This window comes from Staurois parvus, unplaced genomic scaffold, assembly GCF_062004578.1.
Source record: "Staurois parvus isolate SC_StPar_1 unplaced genomic scaffold, SC_StPar_1.0 ptg000157l, whole genome shotgun sequence".
Taxonomy (NCBI): Eukaryota; Metazoa; Chordata; class Amphibia; order Anura; family Ranidae; genus Staurois; species Staurois parvus.
Genome location: NW_028317953.1, coordinates 8,121,533 through 8,147,506, shown reverse-complemented (window position 1 = coordinate 8,147,506; position 25,974 = coordinate 8,121,533). Strand labels below are relative to the sequence as shown.

Below are 25,974 nucleotides of genomic sequence, written 5' to 3'. Positions count from 1 at the left end.
TGTAGTCTTGTGCTAGGGTAACAAAGCTGCTTCTTCATAGATAAAGATAGAAATACAGCGAGCGAGCATTGTCATCCTAAGAAAGGAAGTGTGTTACTGGCAGGATCACCACTTGAAAATAAAGGAAAAAAAAGTCTGAAAAAAGGAAATAAATGCAGCCACCACACCTAAAGAGTGATACGTTGTAATATATTAATATGTTATTAGATTTAGTTACACAAAAAAACTCATCTCAAGTCAGATGTTTTATGTGGTGTATAGAGCAAGGCAGCGTTAAAGCTTCTTTGGTTTTTAAGTCCTTTATCCCTGTTGTCAAGATTTCCCCCCCACTTCCAGTACAGAAAGAAAGAAATAATCTGTAACAGGGACACAAATAAACACACATTTTTTAGTAAACCTGTGGCAATGATTTTATTACCGTCCTTGCCTTCCTGTCATGGTGACAACTGCACCCATATTATTTGTAAAGGATCTTAAGGACAGGAAGTGAGGGAAGATTCCCCATTGGGGTCACAGACAGATATAAAACCTAATTAATTTGTTAATTTTTCCTCGCTCTATCCTAAACTAATTTTTATTTTCCATGGTGGTTGACAGTAATCCTGTCACAAACTAAGGTGACTCTGATTATGTATATGATCACAAGATACATATATGGAAATTACCTTTAGCAAAAACCACGTGAAAATATTCAATAGATTCAGAGATGTAGACGATTAATGGCATAGGTAAATCCCAACCTTTCAAATGAAAGTCAAGCTTAGCTCTATAATTTTCTGTCTCACAAACCTCTTGGCCTCCTTAGTGATGGGCAGACCTAGTGACTAATAGGGAACATATAAAGTGTGTATTATAATTTCCACTGGCTCGTAATTTAGATTTTTTACTGTAGGTAACCTCTTCCTTTGAATTTTTAAATCATATGTTCAGTTATATATTTGTGAAAAATGTATTTTTATGTGTTGGCTGCATTAGCAGGATGTTACTGCTTGTTTATGGATATATCCTCTTTGACTTTCTGGTTCTAAAATGACTGTTTCCCATAAGCACATGGCTATTTTATAGTTTTTTTTTCGGTTTGAGATATATAACCTTGACAGGGTGGCCTTAGTTACAATAAAAAATGCATAAGCAAAGTATATGTCCAATTCTAGAATGAATTCTAGAAGTAGAAAAATGTGAAAATACTTCCCTTAGATGAGAGGTAAAACTTAGAACAGTGGAAGTATTATACACTCCAAAACTAAACGACTGGTCAAGATAAAAGTGGCAAGAAGGCATGGACCAGTGGAAGCTTTCAAATCCAAAGGCCAAAAGCCCCTTGTTGCTGATGTCAAAAGAGAAAGCTGAAGTAGTGTTTTCCATATGGTTTGGGAATGCCCAAAGGTGAGGCCTCTGTGGTCTCAGGTGATTATTATTATTATTATACAGTATTTATAAAGCGCCAATAGTTCGCTCAGCGCTGTACATTACAAAGGGGGACAGAACAATACCAATACAATGCAAAAAACATGAGGGGATCCAGGGCCCTGCTCTTTCGAGCTTACAATCTAGGAGGGAGGGGATGGTGGCACAGCAGGAGATAGCTGTGGGGGATGGAGTGGTAGGAAGAGTGGAGGAGGTCGACAAGTTAGCAGGGGGTGGGGTAGGCTTCCCTGAAGAGATGGGTTTTCAGGGTGCACCTAAAGGAGAGGAGAGTAGGTGATAATCTGATGGGTTGGGCAGGGAGTTCCAGAGGATGAGTGACACCCTGGAGAAGTCCTGGAGGCGGGCATGGGAGGAGGAGACCAGGAAACTAGAGAGAAGGAGGTCTTGTGAGGAGCGGAGTGTGCGTGCTGGGCGGTACTTGGATATTAGGTCAGTGATGTAGTTCGGGGCAGTATGGTGGACAGCTTTGTACGTCAGCGCTAGGATTTTGAATTTGATCCATTGCGCAATCAGAAGCCAGTGGAGGGATTGGCAGAGGGGGGTGGTAGAGACAGAGCGGTTGGAAAGGTGAATGAGTCTGGCAGCTGTATTCAGGATGGACTGAAGCGGGGATAGCCAGCGGAGAGGCAGGCCAGTGAGGAGGGAGTTGCAGTAGTCGAGTCGTGATATGATGAGGGAGTGGATGAGCTGTTTAGTGGTTTCTGGAGTTAGGAACGTGCGGATTTTGGCAATGTTGCGGAGGTGGAGTCTGCACAAGTTTGTTAAAGATTGGACTTGGGGCTGGAAGGATAGGTTGGAGTCCAGAATGACACCAAGTACTCTGGCCTGCGGGGCGGGTTTGATGGTAGCATTGTTCGATGTGATAGAGAAGTCAATGAGGGGTGATGTCCGGGCTGGGGTGATGAAGTTTATGGTGGATAATTTTGGTTTCCCTAACATATGCAACCCTCTTTTATGTTTTTTGGGAGTTATTGATCATGAGGACATGGGTAGTGCTAGAAAATTGTTTCTTAAACTCCTCCTCTTCTACATCCATAAGCTTATTGCTAGGAGGTGGATTTACAAGAAGTCTTTAACTTTGGTGATGTGGAAGAGAATAGTTAATGCTGACCTTCCACTTTATAGGATGAGATATGAAGCCAGTGGTTGCCCCAAAATATTTACGAAGGTTTGGTTTCACTGAGAAGACTCCTCAGAACCTCTGAAGGGTGAATCAGCTGACCGCGGAACCTTCGGGAGGGATGGAAGGGGGTGAACCAAACCCTTTGTCGGTCTGAAGTATGGTGCTGTCACACACTCTAAGGGCTTTATCATTGCTTATTCTTGATTTTTGTGATTTATCTTTGTGTATAAGACTTATTAGCTTTTTAAAGGTACAAACTCTAAAAATGTTTTGCTAGACTGGGAGGTATATACATGTAATAGAATGTTTGTTACTGTGATCATTACTGAGAATGCATCTCTGGATGCTGATTTTTTTTTTGTAACTGGAGTTTATGGGCATGGCTATGTAATGGAACTTGTACAGTATGTTATGTATTTTCCTGATGTCTAGTAGTGCCTAGTAGTAGTGTACTTTACTAACTCAAACTACGTTTTTCAGCAACATGTGTCCTGATGCATCAGGATTTATTTATTTATTTTTTAAAATTGTGGCAGGTTTCACAAATCTGAACACTGTAAGAAGCCTGACCTCTGGATGTCCAGTCACAATTTTTAGGGGATTAAATAGTGAAAGGGTGATTATATGGGGAATCACCTAATCTTTAGGCATGTTTATCTTCTTCATTGCATGGAACAAGGGACAAAATAAAAAGCAACATTAATGTATATAAGCTTTTCAGGCAGTGCCTATGATATGTATACCTTTACAATTTTGTCTGGAGTTCCACTTCTATAAAATGTAGTTGAATACATCTTTAACCATGTCAATTCAACATTCAATAATATCTAAAAACAATTCCAAATATTCTTTTTTTTCAGGAATGTGCACCTGGGCACTACCGTGAGAATCAGGGCTTGTACTTAGGAAGGTGTGTCCCATGTAGGTGTAATGGACATTCAACACGATGTCAAGATGGGTCAGGAGTATGCATCGTAAGTAGTGGTTTCATAAGTGACTGAAATTTTGTAGAAATTATTTAACATTATTTCTTACCTTAAAGTTAGCCATCTCAAAAGGGATATTTCAGTTATAAAATAGACTCATGGCTTTTTTATTTTTTGGTGGCACTGTTGATATGATCTCCCCTTCTATATTCAATTTCTATGTTCTCAAACACCTTTGTTTTTTTCTAGCAATTCACATTGCTAATTATCAGGACACTTGAACACAAACACTGCTCTTTTTTATCAAGCATTCCTTTTCATTTCTGAGAAAGGAGATCTTGTAGTACTATGCCCGGGGAAGTATTTTATATTTATCTATTGTTAGTACAGATCGATCCTCTATGTGGTCAGCTTGAAATAGCTTTGAAGAAAGAATGCAATTTTACCTTTATTTATACCAAAGTGTTTAAGTTCTTCCTAAAATGTACTTTTTTACTGTCCTAGATTAGTTCTGTAATCAGTATGTTTTATGAAAGACTGTATCACGTAGAAACACTCTAGAATATTATATAGAAATAAAACAGAAACGACCTACAAGTCACTGTATGCTTACAAAATTCAGAGAGAACTTATAATAATAGTAAGTAAGTATACAAAATACAGACTGGTATATTGTATGAATGAGCAGTAAGAAGGGCTGCAATGCAGAAGTGGACTTTGTGCAGGTGTGAGACAACAGAGATCTAGCTGCAGCATTGGAATGTGGTTACACAACTTTCAATGTATTGAAGCTTTAGCTTCACAATTCTTTCTCAGCAACTATTTAATATTTATTTACCAAAAGCCAATACAGCTGTCATTCCAGATAATTGGCACTCCGAAACGTTAAATGGCAGCTCACTGTCATTAAAGCAGTTTAGAATATCATATGTTCCTATAAAATATGTGTTGATAGTCTGTAATTTGGAGCCAGATGGGCAATGACTGACCTGGCCGTAATTGCGCCATTTCACTACAGGGAACTGTTGTGACTTTTACCACTGGCTCAACTTATGCTCTAATACTATTGTAGTACACTTAGAGTGAAAGAATCACTCCTATTTCTGTGGAAAAAAAAGAAAGGGTTTACTAAGCAACCACATAGATTGTCCAACATGTTGGTATACATATGGCACCTGTTCATATGGGAAATCATAACTTCACAGTATTTTGATCAACTACAATGCAAAATCTGATCTCTGTCTTCACCTGTTAGCAAACATTTGACCTGGAAAGTTGATGTATTAAAGTGCACTGTAAAAAATGTTAATAAAGAAGTTCAGGTTTTAAAAAAAAGTCATATTCATCTAGTTGGATGCAGCATCAGTGTGATGCTGCATCTGCCCCTGCTGCCTCTAAGCCAGAGAACTATGCAATCAAAGACCGCTGATTGCTCAGTTCTTGGCCTTCAGTCTGCGGAGAGCCAGTGACTGTCAGGCTCTCTGCTCTACCCCTCCAGTGCTTACTGGAGTGCTGGGATGTGTAGGGGGCAGAAGCGGCTGGCTCTTAGTGGTTCTTTGAAGTTGAGATCTCTTCAGAGCCTGGACTGGCTTTGTGACATCAGCCAGCAGCAGGCTTTAGCCCACTGTCGGCTGAAAACAGGTCACAGGAGTGCTCAACTCTGATCCATAGAAATAGGGCCAAAAGATCTTTGGCCCTACTTCTTCTTTACAAATGGATACATAAATGTAATAAAAACAGAAATAAAAAAATCTGTTTACAAAATTGATATGTCTAGATTATTTTGTTTTTTGCTAAAATATGATGCAAGTATTGAACTATTTAATTAGCAAACACAAGCTAACTATGTTAAAAGAACAAATTCATAATCAAAATGGACACATTATAAAGTGATATGTTTAAACCATGCTGTGATACTAAGCTTAAAATGTCTTCATCTGGGTTACCAGGACAGAATTTGCTATGGATTTAGTGTGGAAGCAGTTTTGTCATGTAAGCAGTTCAGCAGTTTAGGGAGTGCCCAGATTACAGTTCACTTCTCAAGTAGAACAAGCCATTACAGGACTTGTGTGCTACAGGAAAATGCGGACATTTAATATCAGACTAGAACAGTCTGTAACTGAGGATTTCATCATGTCTATAAAAGGAAAAGTATGGGTCATATCATAAAATGTGGTTTGGAACACAACTATTACATTAATATATAACTATTAAATGTGACTATAATAACAGCGGCAGTCTCCATTAAATTATCACGACTGCAGTTGCATAAACTTCCAGAGTATGGTAACTTTTACTTTAATAAATGGCATAAAATAGAGATTTCTAATGTATACTGCCAAAGTTTCCTACAGGAATCACATATACATAACAACTAGCTTGGCAGACAACATAACAGGGGGTTTGTGATGACATTATAGATCTCTACCATTTAGTGAGTTCATCTTTTCTATCATCATGCTGAACCGAGCATCAGTCTTAATTTGGGCCCATACATTAGCACAGGAACTGATGGTCTATACCTTTATGTCCATCTTTCTGTATACTGCGTTTATTAATCCAATAGACATTTTAGAAGACAGACAGACGTTTCACCGAGAGCACAAGCAGTGAGATGTATTGAACCTGCTTGTGCACTATATTAAGCCAAAGTAGACATGAGAAGAAAATACCTTTCTTTCATTTACTATGAAAGAAGGGGAAAATCAGTGCCTTCTTCAGTGAGATTTTCAATAGGTTGAGATTTTAATCAGTAATGGCATTACTGTGTGTTCACTTTGGGTGTTTGTCAGTCATTGCAGCATAAAATGAATTTAGAGCATAATTTGGAGCAGTATTACAGCTTGTCTAAGAAGGTTTTAATTCGTGCTGTAGCAGGAGTCACTCATATTCAGTTGGACTTGCTATAGCTAGTAGTCGTTAGTCACAGTCAGTTTGACTTGTTTAGTAATGTTGAAGATGTTTAACCACTCTTTCACATTGCTTCCTCAGTTTAAAGTCTAGTAACTGTCAGGAACATACCCCAGCATTAATATTCAACAACTTTAGGTGACAACGTGGTCAATTTAATCCAAATGACAAAAATGTGTTAAGGCAGATATTGATTTTTTTTCAAGATTATGATTGAAGGTGAAGAAGGTTGTGAAAACACCCTGTTCCAATTTACATAATCTAATTGCCATGGTGCCAAGAGGTTTGAGAAAAGAGATTTGCAGGTTTTTCCATATATGAAGGACCATCTTCATTTTTTTAACCATTTGCTTTAGATTTTGAGGATTACTAGAAATAGATCAACTTACTATATGCAATGGCAGCATGGTTTTAAAACACAGTTGTATTTGGAATTTACTAAGACTGGTGCAGCCAGAACCTGGTGCAGCTGTGCATGGCAACCAGTCAGCTTCTCTCTTTTATTTTCAAAGCTTAAAGTATAAGTGCACCTTGGGGAACATTATACATTTTCCACCCCTTTTTAGGTTGGAACATGTAACATATTCCCCATGCTGTGCCCACTACCCGATACATCCCGTACGGGCAAGCAAATATACTGACTGGTCTGCAGGAGACCTGCATGGCACCAGCAATCTGCTGATCGCTGGTGCAATGCTTTACAGGCTCCTGCAACAAAAAATAATAAATGCACATTTTTTTTACCTGCAAAAAAATTTGCATTTATTATTTTTTGTCAAAAGTTGAACTTATCCTTTAACTGAACAAACTCAAGGTAGATGATGATTGGTTACTATGCACAGCTGCTCCGGATTCTGTTTGCTCCAGTTTTAGTAACACCAACCTTAATGAACACCCCTCTGCTAGGATCACCTACCCCCCTACAAATAACATTTTCTTTTTTTATAGTCCTAATCTGGTTTAGAACATGGTGACATTTTTTAAATATGCTTCTATGAAATGACTATATTCCTGCGGATGACAGGGAAATAATGTCTGAATCTTGTAAAGGAAAAGCTGTCTCTTTGCCTACAGTATCTAATAGTATATCCAGGCTTTACATTATTTTAACTCACTTCTGTGTTACATTTGTAGAACTGCCAGCATAATACCGCAGGTGACCACTGTGAATTGTGCAAAGAAGGTTACACTGGGAATGCTGCAGAGGGGTCCTGTAGCTTATGTGCTTGTCCTCTCCCTGTGCTTTCAAACAGGTAGGATATTGTTTTAACAATACTGCAAAAGCTCTCATCTTACAAATGGTATACACATTCACAGTCTATACATAAAGAGACTGATATATGATAAAAACATGTTCAGAGGAAATTGTACATGTTATTTAGGGCCAGATCTGGAGTAGAGGACTCTTTATTATAACACACGTTGGTCCATATCTGTATGGATGTTTGCATCTTGCTAAGCCTAGTACAGCAATCATGTTGCATGGGTACTGTTTTGTGGATCCTATGCATAATAGACATTGTTTTCAGTGAATTTTGCTGTTTTTCATCACATTATGTTTATTAATTTATAATGTATAATGTAAAGTACTACTGAAAATTAAGAACCAACGGTTCATGGTTGGAAACTGGTGAACAACAAACAACGCAGGTCGTGCTCCACCCCAATAACACCATATATCAGAGCATAAGCAGCAGATGAAATGTAGACATAAAAGCACAGTGGAGAACATATACAACATATTGTACAAGGGGACCAAATGTTATTAAATGTATTGACTTTTAGTCACTGTGTTGTAATTAAAAATAAAAAATGTAAAAAAAAAAATATTTGCGCATCCCCTGTTGCTGTAGGTAGTTTTATACATTGGAAGAAGAATTTCTAGGAGTTTTCTGTTTCTGAAGGGTTGGTGATTGTGCTACTTCCTTAGTAGCACAATCACCTTTTTGGCATAAAAGAATAGCAGACCAAGTAGCATTCTAGTGGCTTTTTTTGGGGCTAAGGGTTCAAAAAGACCCAATAAACAGACATCCAATTCCAGGGGTACCTGAATGTTGGTAACATCCCCAGTGAATTGCAAGACTGAGTCCAGTATTGGCTTACCACGGGGCAGATCCAGAAGATGTGGAGGAAGTTTACATTTATACTGTTTCATCTCCAGCATGAAGTGGAGTGATTTGCCAGAGAGGTCAAATTGTGGTCAGGACTGAGAGCCCCTCTGGAATTTCCCAATTTTTTTAGGCTTTCGGAGGAGGGCCTTGGAGGCGGGTGGATTTGAGGAGTGGCTGGCTACACACTTGAGGAACCTTTGCCAATCCCCAACAGGAAGTTTGGCAAGTGGCTAGGACTCCCTTAAAAGTGGAAGAGCCTGTTCAGTAGGAGGAGTGTGGTGGTGGGAGAGGAGTGTGAAGCAGGAACATGTGAGGCTGGAGGAAGAAGGCTACCAGGAGGCCCAGTGGGATGGGGCTTGCCGGCAAGCCTGGAGCTGGAAAGGAGGAAAACTCAGGATGCACTGGCCCCCAGAGAGGGGATTACCTGTATGGCGGGGAAGGAGCAGCCCAACTGATAGGCCTGGTAGCAGCAGCCATTCCGTAAGCAGTACAGCAGAGGATCTGGGTGAGTACACCTACAACCCCTGGGTGATTAGGGGAAGGAGCACTCTGGTGGGAAATCCTATTAGCCCTTTGCTAGTGACTGTTACCCATTTAAAGGAACAGGAGCCAGATCCCCTACTCAGGAAGAAAGTCTTCAGATTGCTGGGTGAAGAGGAGTTCACCTAGGGTCTGAGGTAGTACAACTGGAGCTGCTGGCTAGCACTCCCAACAGAGACTGTGTCAGAGAAGAGAAGCTGTGAATAGTTCAAGAAGTTGTCCTCAAATTTCGGTTCCTTGAGCATCCAATACACCTCTTACTCTATCAAAGTTCTAATCCCCTCAATAAAATAACAAAACAAACGCTCAAGGACTGATTTCTGTCTATGGATGAGAGCTTGTGTAGAAAATGCTAACTGGTTGGCTGTGCAGGGCTATGGGGGGACCCAGATTCATCGGCAATCCCTAAGGGGACAGTGCTACATCTGGGGTGAGGTAGTTACAATAAATGATTTTGAGTTTTGCTGGTGTATTAAAAAAAACTGTAATTGAGGCTTCACAAGACATCAGCCCACAAACACTTTAGGTAAGACAAGCCATTTTGGTAAATGCCAGCATTTCCAGTCTGCAACAGATTTTGCATATAGCATCCCCTCCGGTACCGGGAGTTACTTTGCTGTTGAAGATTAAAAAATGAAAGTGAGATGTATTTTATTTATAAAAAGGCCACTAAACTCCAGTTGAAAAAAGAAGAGGTTCCGGATCAAACTGAGTACAAAACAAGAAAGCAGAAAAACACAGTAAGAAATTATTTCATTAAAAATAGATTACAGGACCACTTTAAAGCGGAGCTCCACCCAAAAGGGCAAGTTCCTTTTTAAGGACTGCTCCTCCACTCCCCATTAAGGATTGGCACCTTTGGGGAGCTGGGGGGGAGCGGGTACCCGAATCTGACAGGTACCCACTCCCACTTCCAGTCCGATCACCTAGGCAACCAGAAGTGAAAGTTGTCCTCCTTCCCTCCCTCCCTGTAGTCTTTTGGGACACGTGACAGGTCCCAGAAGACTACAGGACCATTCATGAAGCACAGCGCTACTCGTGCACGTGCAGTGGGTACCCGGCTGTGAAGCCGCAAGCTGTCACAGCTGGGTGCCCACACGGCCGGTGTAACGGGCTGCGGGGGACACACCATGGGACCAAGGGACAGATAAGTGGCTGTTTTTTAAAAGTCAGCAGCTAGTTTTTGTAGTTGATGACTTTTATTTTTTGACAGGGTGAGTGGAACTCTGCTTTAAGTACAAAACTGTCTCATTCACTGGCTTCAATGTTTTACAGGTTAGCTCAGAATTATTTAATTTTAGTGCATTTTTATGAAGTAAAAACCAAGACAGATTGCTGCACAAATGTGTTTATCTAAGGAATCCATACAAATCCTGACACCCAGCTGTAAAATCTAGGTGGCAGGCAGACAATGACAGAATGATAGTTACAATAAATCTATGTTTTGTATTAGAACTGTAGATGTATTCCACCAGATTGTTTGCTATAGAAAAATAATTATTTAATTAATTTGTTATTTTCAGCTTTGCCACAGGATGTACAGGTAGCGGGAGAAATCTAAAGTGTTTTTGCAAGCCTGGATACACTGGATATAACTGTGGAGAGTAAGTATTCACCATATTCGGCTACATGACAGAGTACTTTACACAGAGGTGTGAAATTTGCAGTGCTACCTAGGTGTTATATGTGAAATATTTCATTGCAGCTTTGCTATGCTTATACATCACATACTGTATGCTAAGTACAGTTTACATTTTATGCTAAGATCTCTTCTCATTTTTTGTGCAGATGTGCACAAGGATACTATGGCAATCCATTACGGTTGGGTGGCAAGTGTCAACCATGTAACTGTGGTAATAATGGGCAGTTGGGCAGTTGTGATCCTTTAACTGGAGGTAAGAATACCTATTAATACTGTATATACTCCGTAATGTGGGGTATAGATAATGTCATGTAAAAGTAGATGGAGGACTTACAATGTGACCTGTGGTGGTTACAAATATTTTTTGTGTTCTATCTTTTTTTTTGTAATTTATATTTAGAACTAGCACAAAAAAGAACGTTAACATACTTTAAAATATTTTAATTTTTTTAAGTCAAATAAATATGAAAGCTTGCATATAACTATGTTATATATACATCCCAGCCTGTAGGTTGCACTCTAGTCTCCTGTATCGTGTTTTTTTAACTGCTTTGATGAAAATAGCATATTGTTCACATAACTCAGTAGCTGAAGCTGATATTTACTTACACAATTGAATAAGTTTGAAGTGTTACTCATCTCTGGCATTGATATTGATTATCTTCAATTGACAAATTCAGTGTGCTTTTGCCCTCAGTTTGAGATTCTTCTGCAATGATTCAGTTCATTGCAGTTGCCTACAGTTAAGCCACTTTAGGCAGTTTTTGAATTCCCACTGAGTTTTATGGAAAGAGAAACAGTTCTGAAGCAAACAAAAGTCCATCAATACAAGGCCCTTAAATCAGATAGTGACTGGAGTTGTCCTTGAAGTGCTTTGCCTGCTTGCTTTTTTTTGACCTCCAAAGATTTTATCAGATCAGACTTAACTATTTTTTTTATTTTTTTTCCAGAATGCCTTGATGAAGATCCAAAGGACACTGGAGATGATAACTGTAAGTGTTAAGCTTTCTGTCTACAGCAGTTCCCATTCCCCTCTACTACAGGCAGATACTGGATGGTTATGGAACCTGTCCACTCTGTCCCTCTCCCACAATCCTATTAGCCTTTTACTAAGATGGAATACTTTTCTGTCTAGTGGTGATGTATGTGAGGCGGAGAGGGTAGGCGTATTCAGCTGTAGCAGATTTGAATGATAGTTGCTGCATGTATGTGCAAGAACATCTAGGTGTTTATTAGTGTCTATAAGCCTTATAAATTCTATTTTTATGTTTGACATTTGGGTTCTTACAGTATGTGACAGCTGCGTTGACACTCTAGTGAAGGATCTCATGACAATACAAGATGAACTCAACCTGATAAAGGCAAGGCTGCAAAGCTTTAATGCCTCCAGCCGGTCACTGAAGCAGATCAGAGATCTGGAAGCCCGTATCCAAGAAGTAAAAGTAAGTGAAGTGAAGAGGTGCAGGTTAAAATTCTGAGTGTTATGGTAGATGGACTCTAGAATGATTTGTGCCCCAGCCGGAATATGGAGATCAGTTGGTAGGTAAAAAACGCAAGATAAAAGGGCTACAACCGCAATGGCTTGTCTATCAAACTGACCCTGATTTAATTGTTTAAAAAAGTTTTAATTAAAATAAAAACTATAATAGAGTATGGTCAGTTTGATTTTTTTTAATTACAAGTTCGCAAATAGATTTTGTATACTTTTTTAAAAAATTTTTTACAATTTAAAAAATTACAGTCTTCAGGAAAGCTATCTGTGCCTACATTGGGTTGATTCACCTTATCTGTTTGTGCTGATGACTAATGTCATTAGAAAGAAAGTGATAGAAAATCCAAACATTTATTGTGCAGAAAGTGAAGGAACATATGTACCGGTGACAACTGTGTAGGAAGGCATTTCCCTCAGCTAAAGGAAATTCCCTTTCATTTCCTGATTGTCTGTGGGATCAAAAGTGAAGTAATTTTGCATTGCATTTATTATTTTATACAGCATTGTTTTATACAGTAATTGTTTATGCATCACAGTCTAGGGACACATGTATGATGGTGTGAAAGACACAAACTTCAGGAATAAATCAAAAACAGTTACATATTTTGTTGGACTTCTTTTGCAGCTACAGTATGACATTTATAACAGTAAACTTACAAGTCAACGACAGAAAGTGGACAGTGTAGAGAAGGAAACTAACGAACTTAAACAGAAGATAGCAGCTCTGCTCGAAAAGGTGAGCCATAAAATACCTAGAACAAAGTTATTTGTGGATAGAGTTAACACTTTAATTAGGGAATTATAAATTGGTCATTCTTTCTCATTTTAGGCTCAAATGAATTTTAAGAAGTACGAAAACATCATGAAAAATGCTGATGATACTTTCCGTAGCGCTAGCAAAATGCTTCTGAACATTGATGTACTCCTGAAGAACATTAAGAGTATGTTATAAACAACATTTCTGAATTACAGCCAGTTTGGCAAGTTGTTTTGCTTAGAACCTTTTTTTAAGTAAAGAGCTATTCGAAACAAGTCTGTACAGCAGCTGGAACATGGATACATACACTGCTCAAAAAAATTAAAGGAAGACTGAGGAACTAATCAGAGTATAGCATCAAGTCACTTAAACTCCTGGGATATTGATCTGGTCAGTTAAGTAGCAGAGGGGGTTGTTAATCAGTTTCAGCTGCTTTGGTGTTAATGAAATTAACAACAGGTGCACTAGATGGGCAACAATGAGACAACCCCCAAAACAGGAATGGTTTTACAGGTGGAGCCCATGGACATTTGTTTCCCTACTGATCTTTTCTGACTGTTTTTCACTAGTTTTGCATTTGGCTGGTAGCATGAGGTGATACCTGGACCCTACAGAGGTTGCACAGGCAGTCCAACTCCTCCAGGATGGCATATCAACACGTTCCATTGCCAGAAGGTTTGCTGTGTCTCCCATCACAGTCTTAAGTGCATGGAGGAGATTCCAGAGACAGGTAGTTACTCTAGGAGAGCTGGACAGGGCCGTAGAAGGTCCTTGGCCTATCAGCAGGACCAGTATCTGCTCCTTTGTGCAAAGAGGAACAGGATGAACACTGCCAGAGTCCTACAAAATGACCTCCAGCAGGCCACTGGTGTGAATGGCTCTGACCAATCAGAAACAGACTTTATGAGGGTAGCCTGAGGGACCAAGGTCCTCTAGTGGGCCCTGTGCTCACTGCCCGGCACCATAGAGCTCGATTAGCATTTGCCATTGAACACCAGAATTGGCAGGTCCGCCACTGGCACCCTGTGCTTTTCACAGATGAGAGCAGGTTCACCCTGAGTACATGTGACAAACGTGAAAGGGTCTGGAGAAGCCATGAAGAAAGTTATGCTGCCTGTAACATCATACAGCATGTTCGTTGTGGTGGTGGGTCAATGATGGTCTAGGGATGCATATCCATGGAGTGATGCACAGACCTCTACAAGCTAGATATTGGTGCCCTGACTGCCATTAGGTATCGGGATAAAATCTTTGGACCCATTGTCAGACCCTACACTGGTGCAGTGGGTCCAGGGTTCCTCCTGGTGCACGACAATGTCCGACCTCATGTGGCAAGAGTATGCAGGCTGTACCTGGAGGATGAAGGAATTAATACCATTGAATGGCCCCCATGCTTGCCTGACCTAAATCCTATAGAACACCTCTGGGATATCATGTTTTGGTCCATCCTAAGCTGCCAGGTTGCACCTCAGACTGTCCAGGAGCTCAGTGATGCCCTGGTCCAGATCTGGGAGGAAATATCCCAGGACATCATCCTTCGTCTCACTAGGAGCATGCCTGAAAATGTCAGGGGCCATACCAACTACTGAGTACCATCTTGAGCTGCTGAATTGAAATTTCAGCAACATGGACTAGCCTGCTGCATCATTTTTTTACTTTGATTTTTGGGGTGTCTTTGAATTCAGTCCTCTGTAGGTTGATAATTTTCTTTTCCATCAATTAATGGGGCATCCTTAAGTTCCTAACACATTACCCAGTCCATGTCAGTATAGATATCCAGCATGATATTTTTCCCCATTAAGATCAGATGTGTTTTCAACGTGTTCCTTTATTTTTGAACAGTGTATACAGTATATGTTTTATTTCAGTGTTTCATGTTTAATAAAACAAAAAGTGCCTTTTATATTACTTTTTAATCTGGTAAATGCAAAGGTTGCTCGTATTTACCACTTGCATTCAGCTAGTGGCAAGCTCCAAGCAAAACAACTGCTTTTTATAGAACCTGCAGTGTTGACAAAGAAAGCTTAACAAAATGAGATACAAGAATGCAGAGTATGTAATTGGTTCAGAGAAAAGACACAAGCCCTCCCAATCTCATAGCAGAGACAAGACTGATCAGACTGTCAACAAGTGTGTAGAAATGCAGTGCTAGGCTTTCTTATTAGAAAGCCCAGTATGGTTTGCAAAGGGAGTGTTATGCATGCATGCTGAATTAAACATTTACTTATAATATATTTATAAGTTATAATGTTGTAATATACTTATAATATAAAGATTTTATACATATATTTAAAAAGCTATTAGAAAAATAGAAAACATTAGTTAGCAGTATATAGTAGTAAATATAAAACACTAGTTAGTTAGCAGTATATAGTAGTAAATATAAAACATTAGTTAGTTAGCAGTATATAGTAGTAAATATAAAACATTAGTTAGTTAGCAGTATATAGTAGTAAATATAAAACATTAGTTAGTTAGTACTCCACTATTATGCTTATATTGAGTAAATGTGGTGACATGTATTCCTGTGATTTTCCAGTCCTCATTAAAGAGATTGCAAGTGGACCAGCTGAACCATCAAGTCCTGGAGAAGTGTCCTCTAAAATGGCTGAGGTCCAACGCATGTTAAATGAGATGCGAAAGCGCAATTTTAACACACAGAAAGCAGAAGCAGAACGGGAGAAAGAAGAGGCCAAATCTTGTAAGTAATGGCAGGTACAAGTATGGCTGGGGTATTTTTGAGCCCAACAGAAAATATCATGTTTAATGGTAATGCGTTCAAGGCTTCTGGGCTATAATAAAAAGTTTAATCATTTCTGTACCTTTTATAATTAGTACTGAACCGCGTAAGAAATCAGTTCCAGAAGCATATTGACCAGCATAAGGAGCTCATGAAGGAAATCAATAAGTCAATAAAAGATTTTGAGACCAAAATTAATGATCTCCGGGATGCTCTAGATGAGGCTTCAGCACAAACCAAACAAGCAAATAACCTCAACAAAGACAACACAGTTATCCTGGATGATCTTAAGGTAACTAATGGCTAATAAGATATAGATATTGCAGTTGGTTTACAAAACCTTTTTTTGTTTTATTATTTGTATGTTTATGTAAATACAAGTAAATCATTTTGGGTGATTGTTGAAGAGGTAGATGTTTTCAGATGTGGGGAAAACAGTAATAGATCATGCTGTGCAAAGGTCAGATTAACATTACCACAATTAATTCATTGTAGTAAAAAATCAGTTTCTCTTAAATGTTTTATTATAGGTAATGCTAATGTAGACACTTTAGGAGCAATAAAAAACATTGACCCAGTGCTATGCCTACTCCTAGCACAGTGGCTATGTGGTTAGCACTTTCACCTAGCAGCAATAGGGTCACTGGTTTGAATCCCAACCACGGCACTACCTGTGTGGAGTTTGCATGTTCTTCCTGTGCCTGTGTGGGTTTCCTCTGGGTACTCTGGTTTCCCACACTCCGAAGACATGCTGGTTAATTGGCTCCTGTCTAAATTGGCCCTAGTATGTGTATCTATGAATGTGAGTTAGGGACCTTACATTGTAAGCTCCTTGAAGGCAGGGACTGATATGAAGATACAATACTGTATATGTAAAGCACTGAGTAAAATGACGGCAATATATAATTACCTATTATAAATAATAATGTCAAAGCTCAGGACGTTTAATGATTTCAACAATGATTTCCTTGTGTTGAATTTATTTCCTGGATATCCATTAGACATGAAATCACATAAATGCAACAATTAATAATAATAAGACTAATAACAGTAAATTATAGTTTAAGCTCACTATTTCTAATAAGTCCTTAGTCTGTTATTAAATCAGCAATGTTACACTTATTTTTCTTCAGCTTTTAAAGTGAAGCTTGTGATATTTGGTCAGATTTTATATTAGATACTTTGTTCATTTAAAGCCCAACTGTGACTATTATGATGCAAAAAGGTAATAAAACCAATAGCTGATACGATGACACCTAAATATATTATTCTTTCTTCATTTAAGAAAAGAGTTGCTGAATTAACCAAACAACAAAAAGAGGCAGCCGGTCATCTTAAAGGAGCAGAGACCAGCCTGGGGCAGACCAGTAGTATGTTAAGTTTGCTACAGAAGAGTAAAGAGGTAAGTTATATGTTTATGCAAATGTAATTATAGACACAGGGCTCAGTTCACAAAGCTTTACACAGGGATGAGGGGCTTTATTTTCAGCCCTGTGACGTATGCAAGTTCCTAAAGCATGCTAAAGTCACCTCCCCATCAATATCATGATAATGCTTGAAAGGTGGATCACTATGAGTATTCCACCAGCTTCATATTTTTATTGTGTTCGTTCATTCAGTAATTTCTTGTTTCTTTTTTCTTTTTACATTAAATAGGAATATGAGAGGCTTGCAGCACAGCTGGATGGTGCTAAGCAGGAGCTTAATGAAAAGGTGAACATTCTGTCCAAGGCAGCCAGTAAGGAACCTCTAGTGATTATGGCAGAAGACCATGCAAAGTCTCTGCAGAACTTGGCCAATCAGCTGTTGGAGTGAGTAATTATCTAAACATGTAGTACATCCATAGACATTAGATGACAATCCTTCATTGGAAACAACAACTCTGATTTTCTGAAAGACCTCAGCATGTATTTTTTGCAATGCATATTTTCACCGTGCAAGATAATGTTCACTTAGCTTAGTAAAAGTGGTGAAAAAACGTACCCAGCCACATGCAAGGAATTTTAATCATGCTTGACAGGATGATTGAATTCAGCACAGTTTCCACACATTCACTGTTAAGTGAAAATTCACTGTGCAAAGTAACCATGGGCAGTTGTTTCAGGAAATCATCCTTAGTATTTTCTAGGCTATGAATGGTACCCTCTGCAATGACACTAAACAGCTAAAAATGGGCCAAAGCTTTCTAGTGGACCTATATTCCAACAGTGGTGTTTAGGGAAAATATATATTTTTATATACAGTATATACAGTGAATGAAATAAGTATTTGATCCCCTGCTGATTTTGAATGTTTGCCCACTCACAAAGAAATGATCAGTCTAAAAATCGAATGGTAGGTGTATTGTAACACTGAGAGACAGAATAGACAAGAAATGCATGTCCAACAAATTATGCACTGATTTGCATGTTCATGAGGGAAATAAGTATTTGATCCCCTATCATTCATCATTATTTTTGGCTACCAGGTGTCTTTCACACAGGTAACAAGCTGAGATTAGATATGTATATATAAATTTTTACATCTGTGTGAAAATGGAAAGCATGAAATGCCAGAGTTGTGGATATAGAATAAATGAATAAAGACGTGCCCTAGGTTGGAATTAATTAACTTTTTTTGTGAATGCAGTTAGGAGGTAAGACTTTAAAGTATTACTAAACCCAGGACCCTGCATTCACTCTGTCTGGTCGCCCAGAGTACACAGAACATGGAAGTGCAATTATTTTAGTAAATACAAATGGCTAAATACCGTTTCTCATAAGCAGTTAGAGCAGTCTTGTTACTTCAGCTGAGCACTGGTTAAAGCTTGTAGGAGGAGTTTTCTTTCTGCTCTAGGAGGATGCAAAACTCCTGACCTCTGTCTGGACAGTGCTGAATGGCCCCGTGCTGATCACATGCACTCTCCCAAGAAAAAAAAGCACCTCTCTAGCAATACACACTAAATTGAGCATGTGCAGAAGGGCTACGGGTTCAGTCTGTCTTATCAGAGTGGACATTTGAACAAGAGGAGGGGCAGAGAAGTCAGGATCAAACAGCCCTTTTGCACAATGCAGAGGATTAACCCCTTAGGTTCCACAGTGAGTATAACAAGCATGCTTTACTGCCTATACAGACTGATTTTACTGTTGTGGGTTTAGTAACACTTTAATGTACTTCTGACAGTTTCAATGTTTAGTTAAAAAAGAACCCGCCAAACACCTTTTGCATTTAAACTGACCTCATAACATAACCACAATGCAATTTCATTGAACAAAAAAACCCGGTCTTGGAAAAATTCTCAGTATCTGTTGGGTTTCCAACTGTGGCACATGGGAAAGAATTTTAAAAAAATAGTAGCTGTATATGGCCACTTCTACCCCTCAACATGTCAAAGCATCTGTTAGGCACAGATATAGCATGCTTGCCACTGACGATCAATGCTGGAGGGCACAGCTAATAAATGATTTGGGTGCCTGGTTTATTGGATCAACTGATTTGCATAATATAAGTCCTCCCAGTTTTACCAACTAAGACACAGCTATTAATTGGCTATGTTTAGAGATCTAGAAAGATCTGCACCAGGTCACTGAAATGTATATTCATATACATGGGAGATTTTCCTTAAGGTTATGCCCATCTAAACAATATAATGTAGCGCAAACTCATGGAACAGAGCCTTCTTGCTGATTGGCTCCCAACCAATCCAATCTTGTGAAAATACAGCGGTTACTAGTGTAAGCACCATCTTCCCATTGCAGCTTTGACCATACACACTGGGAGTTTAGAAAAAGACTGCACAGTAAATACTCATGTGCTGCACATGTGAAAAACTTGGTAGATATAGCCGAGTGGGATTATAAAATGTTCTGCTTAGAGTCTGCTGGAGTCCACTTTTTGGCTGTAATATGGTTGCAACATTTCCCTGATTGTTAGTTGTTGCTTGGAGCTGATTTTTATTTAGGAATGGTCAAATGCGTCCACTCTTTAGAGGTACTTTACTAATCATTGTTCCACATCCTAATACAAACATCAAATAGGGTGTAGAATGTGAACGTTATAGCAGCAAATGCTGATTGATAGAAATGTTTACCATCAAATTTGACATATGTACGGTGTGAAAAATCTAATCGGTGCTTTGTATAATTATACAGAATCAGACGGAATACCAGTGAGGAGGAGCTGGTTCGCTGTGCTGTTGATGCTTCCAAAGCTTATGACGACATTATAAATGCTGTGAAAGCTGCTGAAGATGCTGCAAAGAAGGCAAAGTCAGCGGCTGATTCTGCTTTGGCGGTAAGTGGTTTGCATATTCAATTATGGATAATCTTTCCCAAACAAGTAAATTTTATAATTTTTGTATATGCCAACTCTAGTTATAATGGTATATAGCAGGGGAAATAAATATAAAGGAAAAGCTGGAAATTCTGTACAGAATATAATAGGAGCACACATCTAGCTAATAAAGTCAAACAACAGTCAAAGTTGGGCCATCTGACTTGGGCCCTGGAGTGGCTGCAGCATTTGCACTACACATCACGTTGACATTTTGGCACTGTAATTTGGCTCTGAAAATTTTCTGCATTGTTTTTAAGTACCTTTTAAAGCACGGTGGCATTATTGATGTGCAAAGTATGGGTAATCATGATTTTTTTTTTTACCATGATAATTATTATAGGTTAGGGCTTAGGTTAAGTAGATATCCTGTAAGTTTCATATACAGTGGGAAAGGGCTGGACGGTATTGCTGCCTATGGGCCCGCTACAGAGGTTTCAGTGTAAGAATGTTGCCACCAAGATATGAAGTGAGTGAAAATCTGACACATGCAAAAAAAATTAGTTGCATGCAGGAATATCCAAACTTTGACTATAGTTATCTGAATCTCTATTGGAGATTTCCTCTCACTTCCTGTGATTGAATATCTTTCCAAAGGGGCCACAGATAGTAAAAATAAAAACCTGACAGCAGATCTAACTATTTTACACTCTATCCAAAACTCCTTTTAGGAGCAGGAGGCTGACATGCCATCATCAGGTTAAAAAATCAAGTGGCAGGTCCAGTGGTACTGAAGTTTCATCAATTATGGGCAGGATTTTCATCCTCACCTCACTACTCCTCTATGGACAGCAATTAGCAAATACCGATCTCGGTGTCTATAGTTGAATGTTAACTAGCAAAAAAGAGAATAAGGCTGCTTTCACACTGCTCCATTGAAAAAATGTGGTAAAAACGCATATGTGGTTTTGCAGCGTTCTTGACACATTTCCGATGCATTTTGCACCTGCAAAAATAGGACATGTGACTCCAAAAACGCACTAAAAATTAAACCGCAGGTACATTCTTTATGTGTTTATGCCACATTTTTTATGCGTTTTTCCTTTAGCCTTTATTTTTTTACCTCTTCAAACATGCACCCAAAATGTAGCATGCAGGACTTTTAAAAGCACAACTGACGTGCATCTGTCTATGAGCTCTATAGGATTTAATGGTCATACATTCTTCTTCCGCTTTCAGTAATGCAAAAATGGAAGAAAAACTGATCAATGTGAAAGGGCCCTTAGAGAATATTAGGAGCAGTAGCTCCTGAATATGACCACCAGGTGATGACAGGACATATTTTTAACATATATTCATTAACAAAATAATTATATGGTGCTAATGTATGATATGACATGGTTTATAATAATAAATATAATTTAGAATGTATTTTTTCATTTAAGAAAGTACAAAATGAAGATCTACCTGGGAAAGCCAAGAAATCTCTTACAGACTCTGAGGCACTATTGGAACAGGCAAAGAAAACACAAAAATCACTCAGAGGTATGGCTGGAACTGGTTAGCTTACAAGATGTGTTTTGATTCTACATGCAACAGAGGGTTAATCAGGTTTATGGCATTTTAGTGATTTGGTTATGACTAGCTGCCATAAACCTGTCAAACACTTTTTAGAACGCAAGATCTGAAACAGAAACTCTACAAAAAAAGTAATATTTAAAAGGTCAATGGATAATATCCAGAAAAAAAATGAAAACTGTCCAAAGTCAGAAAGTGCACTCACTTTTCCATTATTGAGTTTATAATATGTAATGCAACTAGTTGTAGCAGACTTTTCACAGGGCTTCCAAGTGGCATTGGTAGCCTCTTATGACATGACTCTGTGCCAGTGTTTCTCAACCTTTTTTCAGTCAAGGCACCCTTTAACATTCTGCACCCCATTTTAAAATGTAAAAAATGATTTGAATAGTTTTACATAACGCAGCAACATCCACACATGTAGGACACCCAACGTTAGAGGTAATTTATTCTTCCAAAGCAAATACACTTTTGCACACTGGTACTGACTAGTATTTCAATGTTTTCCTTCTCCTTCAGTTTATCTCCCTCACTCAGCTAATGTGACCCCAGTGCTGATGGAGAGGGGCAAACAAGGATGCTGTGCAGGCACCCACCCAGTTGTCCTCCTTATCAACTAATGATGTAATTGGTTGTTAGGATACTGGCAACTGGCAGGTTGTAAAAGTGCACAATGAAACCGTATGGCTTTGTGTAACTAAAAGACAGGCTTGATCCACCTGCTGGCTTGTATACAATTTTTGGGCAGTTTTTAAGCATTTTGCCAAGGCACCCTGGAAAAAGCCTTAAGGCACCCCAGGGTGCCTGGGCACCCTGGTTGAGAAAGGCTGCTCTATGCTATGCAGTTTCTTTTTTCATGATCCTGAGTGTTGTTGAGCCTGCAGGTGGTTAAAAAGAGTGATTACTGGACCTACTGAATATATTCACAAGCTAAAATTGAGGGCCAATGTAGAGATGAGGATATCAGGATTTACAGGGATTTCCATGTATGGCACCTCAGCGGCTTCTAGTAGCCAGGCCATCTAAGCAGTTCACCTTGACCCATATACAGCAATGCACAAGGGACAACAGTGTTCTCCTGCAGGAATGAATCCCTTGGTTGTTGCCAATATATGTGTTTTTAGTGCTTATGTCAGACTCCACATGTCCTCATCCTCCAGAATATGGCCCTTAGACAGCTTTCAAGTTAGGGAAGTGACATTTATGCTTTCTATAAGAGAACTGATAGAACCTCTAAATACAAAGAGCCCAACACACTCCATACAGAAATGAGACCCAGTCAAAGGAGAATGATGTGGTGAAATGGCAGATGGTGCCACCAAAGCATATGTCTAATCCAAGATAACCCCAGCACACCATGCTTAGAAAAAAAGACATCACATATAGAACAGTACACAACTTACACACATAGCTTCTAAATAAAGTATACGCTTTTATTTCTAATAATTTTATTAACACAGTTTACAATATACAGTCACATACAAAATGTTACAAGTTATTTACTGGTTGAACCATGTCCTTGACTTCAGAGGCTTGGTCAATACATGCATATTTTTTTTTAAAGTCCAATGCCATGGCAGTAAGTAATAAGTGAAGGTCATCTCTCCTCACTATTTCCAGGCTGTTGTGCATTTGTGTTAACAAATAACTTACTGAACTGAAGCCTTTCCCTCAAATAAAATGTGGGAAAATGCCATAAAAATAGTTTTCCCTTCTCCCAAAGCTACAGAAACCTTTTGGAAATTGCACTGTTTACCCAAAAATAATTTTTGTCTCATTTAAAACTTGCCTGGGCTTCTATATCACTCTACAGTTCAATAAACAATTTATGCAATCTACCATTACTGTCAGTGACATTCACTACAATTGGATCAACAAAACAATATTTGCAGTATAATACACTTTGCTTTTCTGTGGCTTCTTTGGTGTGGTCATGGCCTCCCGGGGACATGTTTTTCAACTGTGGCCATTTGAAATATCCTAGGGCCTCAGGGGAGGATGTGGCTCTTATACTAAGATAGTTATTAAAGAGGTTATTAAATACATTAACGTGTCACCCAATGTATGGTCTCCATTCAGTAGCCAAAAGAGGCATACAAAAAAGGAAGGTTGTGAAAAAGAGATTCACAGAAAAGCGGCTACATGATGAACAGAACGTGACACTAAAGGAATAATTTCCAAAAATTATGCTTTATTACACACAAATGAATATGACATATGGGCATTCGCCCTGGTTTACCATCACCTCAGTATGAGACAATACACACAGACCTAAAACCATTTAAAATGACACAAAAACCGGTCTAAATGTATGTGTAGCAGGGAAAATGGCTACATGAGTCTAATGTCCCTGCAACACAAACACACAGGTGAACACTTCCCTAGGGAGGTGTATCCAAAAATTATGCCATGGGCATACCATAATAGAGGATATGAGGGATTAAACAGTAACCATAATGGCAAATCCCTTGATAGGGATTTGCCATTATGGTTACTGTTTAATCCCTCATATCCTCTATTATGGTATGCCCATGGCATAATTTTTGGATACACCTCCCTAGGGAAGTGTTCACCTGTGTGTTTGTGTTGCAGGGACATTAGACTCATGTAGCCATTTTCCCTGCTACACATACATTTAGACTGGTTTTTGTGTCATTTTAAATGGTTTTAGGTCTGTGTGTATTGTGTCATACTGAGGTGATGGTAAACCAGGGCGAATGCCCATATGTCATATTCATTTGTGTGTAATAAAGCATAATTTTTGGAAATTATTCCTTTAGTGTCACGTTCTGTTCATCATGTAGCCGCTTTTCTGAGGATGTGGCTCTTGCCTGAGATTTAAAATAAAAGTTTGAAAATGTTGAGAAAAATCATATTCACCTAGAAAAAACACCACACCATAGCAGATCGATGCAGCAGCTGTCCCCTGCTGCCTTTGCACCGAGAACTGAAGGAACAAACACAGCTGATTGCTCAGTTCCTAGATACTTTTTTGCGAACAGTGGTGACTCTCAGTCACCAGCTCTGCCCCTCCAACGGTCATTACAGCGCCTGGCTGTGGAAGTGTTGGGAGCTGCTGGCTCAGGCTCTCAGTGGCACACAGCTGCCGGTCAGTCATCAGAGTGATCCTGACATTATTGTCAGCATCCCTGCAGAGCCTGAAGTGAATCTGTGATGACAGTTGACAGCAGACTTTAGCCCACTGTCGGCTGAATCTCTGTCACAGGAGTGCAGAACTAAGTGCACTCCTGTGACCCACAGGAGAAGTATGACCAAAAGAGGATTGGCCATACTTCTCCTTTAAGATCTCACTCAGCCAGTTAAAATTTGTGATGCTCATTTTACCAATAAAATATCTGTCCATTTGAAAATACACAAGCAACCAGAAGAAAAAAATAACATAACAAATTCATAGGCCATCTTTGATAATTATGTTCATGAAAAAACAATAGCGAAAATATAACAAATATGATACTACAAATGTACTGCAAAAAGACCCAATGACCTTTCTTACATCAGGCCATATGCCTTTTCCTTGCAGACCATAGAATCTTAACCTGAGAGCTAATATAAATGTCCTTTACCCTTTATATAATTATGCCTAGATGTAAACCCAGAGCTTGAAGACCTAAAGGACAAACTGACAGAGGCCACAGATAAGAAGAAGACATTGTCGGATGACCTCACAGCTGTCCAAAATAACATCAATGCCATCAAAAGAGGTAGGCAACGTTTAAGTATATTTATAGGAATTCTACTTGTACCCCACAAACAGCCAGATTCAATACTGTTAGTTTTTTTTTATTGTAATAGTAGAGCCTATGGTTCTACGATTAGCCCCAGTACGGGGCAGAAATGTATTAGAGGGGCGGCGCGGGTGGAGTGTCTCTGTCATTGCTGGAAGAATAAGGTTTTCTAACCAAAGAATCAGTGGTATGCAGCTTCACAAGTTTTGCAAACAGTGAAATGGCAGACCCCAGAGGTTGCCAACACAGCACCTATGGCTGGTGGGAGAGAGGCACAGGACATTAGAGTGTTTCCTTGGATATGTGAGTAGTCACAGCTGATTGATTGGTTGGCTCTTCCTGAATTCTACTTTTTGTCAACTCCTACCAGACCAGCACTGTGACTTTGGTACTAACAGCCGATGGGAGGCGGTAGCAGCTGATACAAATAAGGCCTTATGCACACAGGACTTAGAAAAATGCTTCTTTTACAGACATTTGGCGTTGTTAAAGAACCTCTATGTGTCCATGCTGTTTACAGTCTTATTATTAGAAGAGGAGTGTTTATTGAACCTATTGGTGATTTTTTTTTTTAGCCTGTAGAGGTGCTTATGAGCTGAAAAAAATGCTTAACACTTGTAGATGTGTCTAAGCGCATCTAGACGCATTTAAAGCTAGACACGTTTAGCAATTGAGCATTCAGTCATTCCATTTCCAGAATAAATTAATATTCTCTGGCAATATAATCCAT

The 25,974-nt window shown here is 39.0% G+C and overlaps 1 protein-coding gene across 1 annotated transcript in view; it reads left to right on the top strand.

The window, feature by feature from the left end:
• Positions 1-25,974, top strand: part of LAMA3 (laminin subunit alpha 3) — a 247,284-nt gene that overhangs the window by 186,510 nt on the left and 34,800 nt on the right. Inside the window, exons 41-55 of the mRNA XM_089675734.1 lie at positions 3,412-3,525; positions 7,522-7,640; positions 10,562-10,642; positions 10,827-10,933; positions 11,631-11,672; positions 11,971-12,122; positions 12,798-12,908; positions 13,002-13,113; positions 15,469-15,630; positions 15,765-15,961; positions 16,955-17,071; positions 17,326-17,480; positions 19,800-19,941; positions 21,366-21,465; positions 25,104-25,220. Coding sequence (XP_089531860.1) covers positions 3,412-3,525; positions 7,522-7,640; positions 10,562-10,642; positions 10,827-10,933; positions 11,631-11,672; positions 11,971-12,122; positions 12,798-12,908; positions 13,002-13,113; positions 15,469-15,630; positions 15,765-15,961; positions 16,955-17,071; positions 17,326-17,480; positions 19,800-19,941; positions 21,366-21,465; positions 25,104-25,220 — 1,828 coding nt within the window. The remainder of the gene's footprint in view (positions 1-3,411; positions 3,526-7,521; positions 7,641-10,561; positions 10,643-10,826; positions 10,934-11,630; positions 11,673-11,970; positions 12,123-12,797; positions 12,909-13,001; positions 13,114-15,468; positions 15,631-15,764; positions 15,962-16,954; positions 17,072-17,325; positions 17,481-19,799; positions 19,942-21,365; positions 21,466-25,103; positions 25,221-25,974) is intronic.